General features: G+C 33.6%; 1 protein-coding gene across 6 annotated transcripts in view; it reads left to right on the plus strand.

Annotated features, from left to right (window-relative positions):
• The window catches only part of LOC111413077 (retained), a 109,410-nt gene that overhangs the window by 45,050 nt on the left and 52,318 nt on the right, over positions 1-12,042 (plus strand). For 5 of the 6 annotated variants that reach the window (XM_023043914.2, XM_023043915.2, XM_023043912.2 and 2 more), the window contains one exon: positions 673-852. The exons of the other annotated variant lie outside the window; for it this stretch is intronic. In XM_023043914.2, the coding sequence (XP_022899682.1) occupies positions 673-852 (180 nt within the window). The remainder of the gene's footprint in view (positions 1-672; positions 853-12,042) is intronic. 6 annotated transcript variants of the gene reach the window in all.

The raw sequence follows: 12,042 nt of genomic DNA on the forward strand, positions 1-12,042 counted from the left end.
ACCTTACCTCTACCCTTCTTTTCTTTCTTTATTTCCGTCTGTGTCTCGAACTTGGTGGGCGTCATTATATTTTAATATCAAGACCCAACAACCGCCCGCCACCTTCGCGCAACAAATAAATCAGTTAAATTCTCTCGGTGTCGCGTTATGATGCATAAAGAGTAGCTCGAGAAGAAGACGAAGAGAACGGCGTTTTTGGTATACGGAATACGTTTTATACTTCTCTCTTTCTCTATCTCATTTCGTTTTATATGGTAGTTTATACCAAACACCACATCTGCGAGGAGACGCTTTCCTTACAGATTTATGAAACGTTTTCACATTAAGACGGTATTTATCGTCTTACAGGGGCGTATTTATAAATACTATTTTGTATTTTACGTATTATAATGTATTATTTTTTTTTATTTCTTCATTTTTGAACACTTTTTCTCTGTTTGTTAGTTTCTCTTATTTTCGATCAAGTGTTGTTGTTGATTGTTATTTGGTAACTTTTCTTTTTTATTATAATTCACATTAAATTATTTAAATGGAAAGAAAATAAAACCGGTTGGTTAATGAGGAATAATGAGATGAGAATAAAACTGTTTATTGTTTATGTTTTGTTTGGAGTTATTTTGTTTTTTTTTATGAATTTGTTGTTTATGGAAAATCTTTGTGTGTGGGATTTAGGTGAACGGTTTTTTGCCAAAACAGCAGCAACAACAACGTTTGGACGACAGAATTAATTCGATTCTTGACAACTTGGACGGTTCCGAAATGGCCGACGTTGAATATTCAAGTCCGATACCTAAAACCCCGAAAAGAAAACGTAAGAAAACCGAGATCAATGAGTTCAAAGAAATGAAACAGGTAAATTTAATAAAAAGCAAAGATTTTTTTGTTAACTATAGAGGAAAAGTAGAAAAGTCTTTTTAAAGAAAATAGAGGGTGGGCGGAAGAAAACGTTAGGGTATCAATCAGAAACGTCAAGAGAAGAGATTATTTAAGGGGAGACGGAATCTGCGCCGTCTTATACTTGTACTAAACGTTTTCTCGCGCCGAGAACCCATATTAGCTCGAAACCGGCCGGTTTTAATGTGTTTTAATTACCTATAGGTGTGTTCTTTGACGCGAAAATACCCTCGCAAAGGGAAAATTACCATGCATTGTTTCAAACGATTATTCCTTAGCTTGTAATTATTCTTCAAAAAAGTCTAAAAATACTCAGTTTAGATTTAAAATCTAAACAAAACCATGAAAAGATTTGTTTACTAAGTGCAAACCTAAATTATATATTAAATTTATAGGGTTATTTTAAAACGTATTTGTAAATATTACGATAAATTAGGAAAACGAACTGAATTTAGGGACTAAATTTAGAAAAGGTAATAATTTTTATTTTTGGGGTGATTTAGTGAAAAGCGTAAAGAGAGGAGGAATAATAAATCGATGTTAGAGGAGTTCGCTACTAATAAAGACGAACGAAAGTGGATGCACATCATCCAACACTACCACCACCACCCTACCTACTACACTTTTTCCATCTAAAATTAACCTCTAACCCCCCGAATACATGGAAGATTATGAGATCAAGCCAGCTGGCGGGCACATTTGCTAAAACGAAAACCGCCGCAGTAATAGGGAGAGAATTAGTAACGCGCGGGCGCAATCAATCCCCAAAAACCCACACTTCATTCCCCCAAAAAAAATCTAAACCCGAAAAAACGGTTTGTTTGTAAGAAAAGTCGTAAAAACTTAAAAATCTTAATATCCCGTATAGATCAAAAGAAGTAAAACTTTTATAGATCCGCTTATCAAAGCTAAAAATGAACGCAACTTTTCGTTTTCTTTTTTTTTTTTTGACTTTTTTTATTTTTCGGAAGATATAAAGAGATAGAAGAGGAAGGCGTAAAATCTTCAATCGTGGCTCGTTTTCGCACTCGGTCATCAATCACCGCGGCCCCGATGGAGAGAAATCAAATAAACACGAGCGTAAAACGGCGGCAAACAACCGCCACCCCCTCTGCTTGATCAACTTTGATCTCGTCACTAAACGCGCACAGTCTCTCTTCGTATACGAAAACGAGGTCCGAAGCGGACCGGAAAACCAAAACAATAGGTCTCGTTACACAAAGAGACAACGGTTGTAAATCAATTTTCAGATTACCCCGGAAATTATTACAAGTGGACATTTTACTTTTACACAAAAAAAAACGTTATAGCCAAAAGTATATACAATAATCTAAAACTAACACTAGCATTACAAGTAACACTATACCTAGAACTAAGATATATACCTAGAATTAGAAACATTCGGATTTAACCGTCTTAAACCCGAATGTCTCTAGTTCTAGGTTTAGTATTACTTCTAGTTTTACACTGGCATTGTTACTATGTAGAATTAACACTATACTTAGAGCTAGAATCATTTGGGTTTAGCAGTCTTTAAAGACGTGCGGCTAAACCCGAATGATTCTAGTTATAGATCTTGTGTTAGTTCTAGTGATAGTGCTGGTATAAAACTAGAACAAACACTAAACCGAGAACTAGAAACATTTGGGTTTAGCCGCACGTCTTTAAAGACTGCTAAACCAGAATGATTCTAGTTCTAGGTTTAATACTACTTCTTATGCTAGTGTTAGTTGGGGTTTAGAGCTAGTGCTAGAAATATTCGGGTTTGGCCGTGCGTCTCTTAAGACGGCTAAACCCAAATGTTTCTAGTTCTAGGTTTAGTGATAGTTCAACTTTTGATTCAATAAAAATACACAATCTAGCGTAAAACAACAGTTAAAACTAGAACTAACACTAGACCTAGAACTAGAATCATTCTGGTTTAGCCGTCTTGAGAGACGTGCGGCTAAACCCGAATGTTTCTAGTTCTAGGTCTAGTGTTAGTTCTAGTTTTATTTCAATCAAAAATATATAACAATCTAGCACTGAATAACAACTAAAACTAGAACTATCGTCCTTGATACAATCTACAGCGTATAGACAACTCGAGGAATACCCAAGTGATCTAGTAGAATTTTTCAATACAATGGAAGATATGCTTGTAAAATTATCATCGTTATCATTGAAGTACAAATTACTACTGATGGGAGATTTAAATATAAATTTGCATTACAGCAACAACAAGAATAACGAAACGGAATAGCACACTTATAGATAACGTTTATGTTAACTTATAACAGTGAAGTATTAGTATCAGCTCTTTCTGACCATAATGCTCAAAAAATAACTTTTCCTGCAACTGACCTTCGTGATAACCGAGAAACTAAAATTATAAATATACGCGTTTTTAGTAAAAAGATCTTACAAGAAATTCACGCTGAAATAAAAATGAATGATTGGACTACGATAATGAGCCAAGAAAATACTGAAGAGTCATATAACGAGTTATTAGGAGTTATAAATAGCTCAATTACTAAAAAGACCAACCATAAAGTAATTAGAAATAAGTAGTGATGGAACGGATAGTGATTTTACGAAAAGCCAGATATTCGGCATCCTCTTTGGCTGGATATCCGGTTATCCGGGTTATCTATCCGGCCATTATGGTTATAATTTCTGGTGCATTTCTGAAATGATACTCTATATTGCCACATTATTGTGATACTTGAATAAAAATGAAATTAATAAGAAAGCTGATAAGATGTGTCAACTTATTTAGATCCAAGATACAAACTTTTTTGATGCTGATTTAACTAACGAAGCAACTCTAAAAAAAGGATACTTTAATTAAGAATTGGTGATATTTCCACAAGGATCCTTCAAGAAATTAATTTTATAGCGAATTTTGAAAATTATCGATGAAAATTGCAACATCGAAAATTTTTTCAAAACTTCAAATATTGTTTTCTCAAAAACTAAAAGTTATTTTTCAAAACGTGTTGGTTAATTGGAAAGAGGGCACTTTTATTAACATTTTGGGAAATTTTCATACTCATATTCCAAGAAATCGATTTTATACGAATTTTTAAATCTTAATCCGCGAAAATTGCAAAATTCGAAAAAATTGTCGATCATTTCAAAAATTTATTTCTCAAGAACTGAAAGTGATTTTTCAAAACGGCTTTTTGCATTAAAAAGAGGATACTATAATTAATAATTGGTGATATTTCCACAAGGATCCTTCAAGAAATTAATTTTATAGCGAATTTTTAAAATTATCGATGAAAATTGCAACATCGAAAATTTTATCAAAACTTCAAATATTGTTTTCTCAAAAACTAAAAGTTATTTTTCAAAACGTGTTGATTAATTGGAAAGAGGACACTTTAATTAACACTTTGAGAAATTTTCAAACTAATATTCCAAGAAATGGATTTTATACGAATTTTTAAAACTTAATCGGCGAAAATGGTGAAAATGACCAAAGCCGGATATTAGATAACTATCTGGTATCCGTCCGGATTTTAAAAAAGGTCGGATAGGCTGGATACCGGATAGTTGCCGGATATCCGTTCCCCTACTAGAAATAAGTCTAGTTTAGAGAATAAAAGATGGTTAACCAAAGCGCCAATTATACGAAGATAAAGTTGACAGAAACTATTATAATATGTACTGTCAAAACGTACCTAATGAAATTGAGATTTCAAAAAGAAATATAGTTTCTAGAGTGATTGACACAGCCAACAATAAAATAAAAGCCACCTGGAGCATCAAAAATACACTCAGGGGAGGTAAAACATTGACTGTTTTTCTCTGATTTCTAATATAATCATAACAAAGAAATTTTAAATAAAATAAATGTCCACTTTACTAATATAGCGGCTAAAAATAATATACAAACAAATATACAGAACACTGTTAATTCGAATATAGCTATGAAAAAATCATTTGGACTCTACTTAACAGATCCCATCGAAGTAAAATCTATTATGTCTTTGAATAACACACATACGATGGGTTATGATGAAATTCCAATCTCAGTTCTAAAAAGTGCGTTGATGAAATTGCAGAACCCTTGAGCAGCGTCATAAACTGCTCATTCAATTCAGCAATATTTCCGATGAATCTGAAAAAAACTGTAATAAGACCGATTTATAAGAAAGGAAATTGATCAATTTTAGCTAATTTTTACTAATTTTCAATCTAATTCAATTTTTCCTAATATTGCATAAAAGTTTTTGAGAAGCTTGTCCTAAAAAGACTAAAGATTACAATACTAAGAACCAAATACTTAACTTATTATAATAAAAGGCAAATCTGTAACCAGAGCAATTTTCCAGTTATTAGAACGAATTCAAACTGGAATTAATAACAACGGTCTTACCAGTTGTATAATGATGGACCTAACTAATGCATTGGACAGTGTCCACCATGACATCTTATTAAAAAAGTTGAAAGCTATAGGAATACGAGGACTTCCGCTGGAGTGGTTCAGATCTTACTTGTCAGAAAGAGAACAGCGGGTGTCTCGTATGATCAAACTGGTGCTAAAGTTACTTCAGACTAGACAAAAGTTCTGCGAGGCGTCCCACAAGGATCAATATTTTATGATCTTCCAGAAATGATACAGGATCTACTAATCCTTTTTGCTGATGACTCCACTGTAGTATTAACTACAAAAACTGAGGAACAAATGTCAGAATTGGTTCAGCTCAAACTAGGTAAACTGCAAACTTGGTTTTCAAATAACAACTTACAAAAAACAAACGTTATAACAATAAGAAATCCTACAAAAAAAACTAATTAAATCTAATATTCACTGGTACAAAACTTACCTGCAAGGAAGAGGTTGTGTTTCTGGGGGTTAAGATTAATCATCAGCTTTCATGGAAGCAGCATGTCAACGAAGCTATCTATTATCTTACCATGAAGATAAATAAATCGTGTCTATCGGTTTCAAAAAATACCTTAAAAGATGTTTATTGAGCGAAAAATTGTGAAATCTTTGCAAAACATGCAAGAGTATATACAAAACCATTATTATGAACATGGAATAGAGCACCCTGAGGAATAATCTGAGTTGGATTCTATTTATGAGCACTAATATACTTTTATAACATTTATATTTAGATATACTGATAATATTAATAATATGACTTTAAATTACAAAAAAATTCTTTGAATTTCCAAATCTAATTGACGCGTTAAATTAAAACCTCACCACAAATTTCTTATTTTTTTCGTCCATCCAATTTCAATACGATATTCGTCAATCCGTTGGCATGTAACATCCGGTCGGATATCAGACACGTGCTCGCCAGCAGTTGTCTTCGCATTTAAAGTCTCGCTAGTCATTTTCGTTGCCTCTCGAAAACCTAACCCAACCCAACCTTCTCCTCCTTCGCCGCGTCTCCTCTTTCTTCTTCATCCCGTTGCGATGGTGCTATTTCATTTGCAGATAGTAATAGTACATTTCACGTTTTCTCCACACCCGAAACCTTCTTTAGCACATGCCAATTTCGAATTTGACGACCATGCCGCAGAGGTTCGTCCGTTTCCGCTTTTACAACTCGTCCAAGACGCGTCCGCTCTCATCGTTAAACCGGTAAATCGTTCTCGTTTTTTTACGACATAGAGAAAAGAAAATTAAATATAATTAAATTGTACTATTTCAGATTGATGTTATTAAAATCGAAACATAATTCTTTATTTTTTTTTTTCGTATGGAATATGGATAATCTGGTTTCGGATTACTTAAATGTATTTGTGGTCGAGTTGAGAAGTTTCGATTTTGGTGGAAATTGTGGAAAGAGGGAGGATAAACGAGTAAATCAATCGTGAGGTAGTACTCAAGTGATGGGCTAGCTTTGAAAGGGAGTTCATTATCCCGTTGATTGAATCGTTACTCGTCCTCCCTTTCTCCCGGTGAGATTAATACATGTGTTCCGGGTTTATCTCTATTTATTTTCTTTTTTTTTTCTTGTCTAAGCGGCAGGAAATCCGTATGAGTAAAAGTAATAGGTGGTGATGATGAAATCGATTTTTAAGGGATGAGGGATTTTTCTTAAATCTTTTCTTAATTTTATCAATACACACTTACAAGTGTGTTATGTTATGTTATGTTACAACATTTCATTTTTGATTGTGGGTGGATACAAAAAGATTTTTTTGTGAAAAAACTGCAAAGGTGAAGCGTGGAAAGAATGGTAACCGTCGAGCAAATCGCCTGTCTGGTTGATAAATGGCCTCCAGGTCTTCAACTACAAGACACAGGTCCGTACAAGTACACTTTTCCTTTTTTTCAAAACTGAAGACGGGGGAGATGTTGGCGTGGCGCGCGCGCGCGTTGTAAATACTTTATAATTACATGGCGGTCGCTTCTTTGATATACTCATCCTCAAATAACAACAACAAGAAAATCCAGATAGAAAATATAGCGTGTGTGTCTTAACACTTCCTGGGTTTTTCTTTTCTTAAAAATATTTTAATCAAAAACGTTTCATTATATATTTTGAAGCTGAGACGTCCTCTCCATGGTATCATTGCTTCTTCAAGTGATAATTGCTGTTTCGGTACATACATAGATTGAATTTTTGGAGCAAGGTAATCCAATAGAGGTCTAATTTTACAAAATCTGTCTCTACTAGGTGCATTTTGTACATTATCACTGAGATGGAAAACTGTAAGGATTCGCTCAAACTTTATCCTGCTCATAGTTTTAAGGGAATATTCAACCAAAAAGTCCGTTGACCAGAATCTCTCCAATAAGCTTTTTTAGTTTGTCCTAGTGATGCAACCGATATCCGGCAACTATCCGCTATCCGGCCATTTTTTAAAACCAAATATGTTACCAAATATCCGACTTAGGCCGAATATTAAAAACCTATTACTTAGTACTCCACCATTCACAGGAATTAGTATCTCTTCTAGGTGTTGGACACTGCAGATAATAATCAAGTTCAACGCCAATAGGACTTTTTTCATTGAATACAACTTTATTTATCATTAGCTCTTGTTTCAGCATCGTCTAGTTTTCTTCTCTTCGCTTGTAATTCATTTCATTACTAACAACTATCGCTGTTATCACTATCGATTATTAATTAAAGTATCCTCTTTTTAATGTAAAAAGCCGTTTTGAAAAATCACTTTCAGTTCTTGAGCAACTATTTTTGAAACGATCCACAATTTTATCGAATTTTGCAATTTTCGCCGATTAAGTTTTAAAAATTCGTATAAAATCGATTTCTTGGATTATCAGTATGAAAATTTCCCAAAGTGTTAATAAGAGTGTCCTCTTTCCAATGAACCGACACGTTTTGAAAAATAACTTTTAGTTTTTGAGAAAACAATATTTAAAGTTTTGATAAAATTTTCGATGTTGCAATTTTCATCGATAATTTTCAAAATTCACTATAAAATACATTTCTTGAAGGATTCTTGTGGAAATATCACCAATTATTAATTAAAGTATACTCTTCTTAATGCAACAAGCCGTTATGAAAAATCGCTTTTAGTTTATGAGAAATAAATTTTTGAAATGATCGACAATTTTTTCGAATTTTGCAGTTTTCGACGATTAAGTTTTAAAAATTCGTATAAAATCCATTTCTTGGAATATGAAAATGAAAATTTCCCAAAGTGTTAATACAAGTGTCTTCTTTCCAATGAACCAACCCGTTTTGAAAAACAACTTTTACTTTTTGAGAAAACAATATTTGAAGTTTTGATAAAATTTTCGAGTTGCAATTTTCATCGATAACTTTCAAAATTCGCTATAAAATTCATTTCTTGAAGGATCCTTGTGGAAATATCACCAATTATTAATTAAAGTATCCCCCTTTTAATGCAAAAAGCCGTTTTGAAAAATCGTTTTTAGTTTGTGAGAAATAAATTTTTGAAATGATCGACAATTTTTTCGAATCTTCCAATTTTCGCCGATTAAGTTTTAAAAATTTGTATAAAATCCATTTCTTGGAATATTAGAATGAAAATTTCCCAAAGTGTTAATAAAAGTGTCTTCTTTCCAATGAACCAACCCGTTTTGAAAAACAACTTTTAGTTTTTGAGAAAACAATATTTGAAGTTTTGATAAAATTTTCAATGTTGCAATTTTCATCGATAATTTTCAAAATTCGCTATAAAATTCATTTCTTGAAGGATCTTTATTGAAATATCACCAATTATTAACTAAAGTATCCTCTTTTTAATGCAACAAACCGTTTTGAAAAATCGCTTTTAGTTTGTGAGAAATAAATTTTTGAAATGATCGACAATTTTTTCGAATCTTCCAATTTTCGCCGATTAAGTTTTAAAAATTTGTATAAAATCCATTTCTTGGAATATTAGAATGAAAATTTCCCAAAGTGTTAATAAAAGTGTCTTCTTTCCAATGAACCAACCCGTTTTGAAAAACAACTTTTAGTTTTTGAGAAAACAATATTTGAAGTTTTGATAAAATTTTCAATGTTGCAATTTTCATCGATAATTTTCAAAATTCGCTATAAAATTCATTTCTTGAAGGATCTTTATTGAAATATCACCAATTATTAACTAAAGTATCCTCTTTTTAATGCAACAAACCGTTTTGAAAAATCGCTTTTAGTTTGTGAGAAATAAATTTTTGAAATGATCGACAATTTTTTCGAATTTTGCAATTTTCGCCGATTAAGTTTTAAAAATTCGTATAAAATCCATTTCTTGGAATATGAGTATGAAAATTTCCCAAAGTGTTAATATGAGTGTCCTCTTTCCAATGAACCAACACGTGTTGAAAAATAACATTTAGTTTTTGAGAAAACAATATTTGAAGTTTTGATAAAATTTTAGATGTTGCAATTTTCAAAATTCGCTATAAAATTCATTTCTTGACGGATCCTTGTAGAAATATCGCCAATTATTAATTAAAGTATCTTCTTTTTAGAGTTGATTCATTAGTTAAATCAGCATCAAAATTAATTCAAAAAAGTTCATTTTGTATCTTCGATCCAAACAAGTTGACATATCTTATCAGCTTTCTTATTAATTTCATTTTTATTCAAATATCGCAATAATGTGGCTATATAGGGTATCACTTCAGAAATGCAGCTTAATGTCCGGATAGATATACCGAATAACCAGATATCAGGCCGAAGGGGACATCAATAAGAATAACCCAAGAAATTTCTTCATATCACTTGTTGTAATTTGCGTCCATGATAAAGTTTTAGCAGAATTCTTATGCAATTTTTTATGCAACTTCAACAAACTTTATAGGAAGACGTTAGTGTTACCAATCTACGACACAAATCACTAGATATGGGGTAAAACTACCACCAACTGACTCTTATTTCGGCGATAGCAATCCTACCGACAAAAACAGTTTATACAACAGCGAATAACTTTATCTTGCGGATAAGTTTATCAGCCGGATAGTTATCAGGTAGATTTATAAAAAACGTTTCATTATTGGCTTACAAAACGAAAAGAAATGGTATAAAATTGAAAATAATTTATCGTTATTTTCTTGTTGTTCGTCTTGTTTCATTACAATTTCGATATCCAGCTAGTTCAATTAAACGTAGCCGTTGGGTATCCCCATCAATACAATCCCACGTGTGCGTAGAGAGTGTATTCTCTCTCTTGGCTTATTAAACCATCGACCCATTAGATTAATCACCGTGACCACCGTCGGTATTAATCAGTTCCCGTTAAAAACTCTTTCCTCAATTCCAACCGATGCCGGCTGGTTGGTGGTGGTGGTGACGGTGGAGGAGAGTTTTACTTCTCCTTCTTGGCGAGTGGAGCCCCTCCGGGGCGCTTTTATTGCCTCCAAGAGAGTCAGCACGCTCCTCCAAGTCGCGGGTTTCTTTACAAGAACTGGTCCTTTAACAAGGTTCTCGTCCGTCGTTCCCAATCAATTTCGCCGAGCTTCATTCTCCTCCTTTTCTTCATCTTCTCCTTTATCTTTATCTTCCAGTTTGTCGCCCTCTTTCTCACTTTATCGTTTTCTTTATTCGTCGTCGTCCTTTTAATACTACCTCGGTGGATTTGCGCCCGGGCAACTTTATTAGAATCAATTAAGGCGCCGCGCGTCGCTGTGCAGCTCTCGGTGGCCACGTGGGCAACAACGTGCCTCGGTCGGTAAATTGAACCATTAGGTACGGCACTCGGACATCGTAAAAAAGGCGACCCGTTAAGTGTCGCGAGGAAAAATTACCTTTTAACTTTCTTACCTCCCACCATTCTACGAACGAACAATCAATCCATTACACATTAAAACATCAACTCTTTCTCACCGACACACCAAAGAATCACTAATAATAATAAGTATGCAACCAATATCACGATTTCCGTATTGCAATACGCAAATCGTGATATTGGTTGCATACTTGCAATGATGACGTCGATATTAATTAAACACACTGTAGTGGGAGAGATAAAGATAAAGAATTATAAGATTTTAATGACATAGTTTTTAATAATATGATGGGGAATTTAAAGTATTATGGTCGTTGTATAAGAAAAGTCTCATTAAAACAAAAGAGAAGTAATTAATAGGGATATTTGTTATGTGTCGGACATCGGAGGTTGAAGGAACGTTGGGTAGGAGGAGCTCGGACATCAATCAAACGCCTGTTAGCGGACGGGCGAGGAGTCGTCAGGCGAATGTGGATTCGTTTTAAAACCCTTCATCAAGAGACGGGTTTATTGATGTTTCAAATCGATTTTTCAAAACGAGATCTAAAAAAAAACCAACAACGAAAACAGTCGTCGTTCCAATTTTCGTTTTGACGTTTGGATGTGTTTAATTAACACCGCCAGAAGAGGGAATCGAATTGATTTTGGAATTTATTAAAAAAATATCAAGATCTTGATTCGATTCGATTAAGAAATGGGTAGAATAATCTCTCTCGGATCGATAAAGTATAAAATGTGTGGATGGGAATCAATAAATTACCACCACCACCACAAGACCTCAAGATTGAAGATGAGAATATATCTCCAATAAGCAATAAATTCGATTTTTTTCCTCCATCCACACACACACCCTGCATGCTTTCGCTAATTAATCAAATCCGGACCGCTGCGGTATATGGTACTTCGTAAGTCAACCTTCCGGGCACAAGTCGATATATCATCTCATCCCGGACCATACACACCTTTAATCATACCATCACACACACCCTTTAA

The sequence above is a fragment of the Onthophagus taurus genome, chromosome 7, assembly GCF_036711975.1.
Source record: "Onthophagus taurus isolate NC chromosome 7, IU_Otau_3.0, whole genome shotgun sequence".
Taxonomy (NCBI): domain Eukaryota; kingdom Metazoa; phylum Arthropoda; class Insecta; order Coleoptera; family Scarabaeidae; genus Onthophagus; species Onthophagus taurus.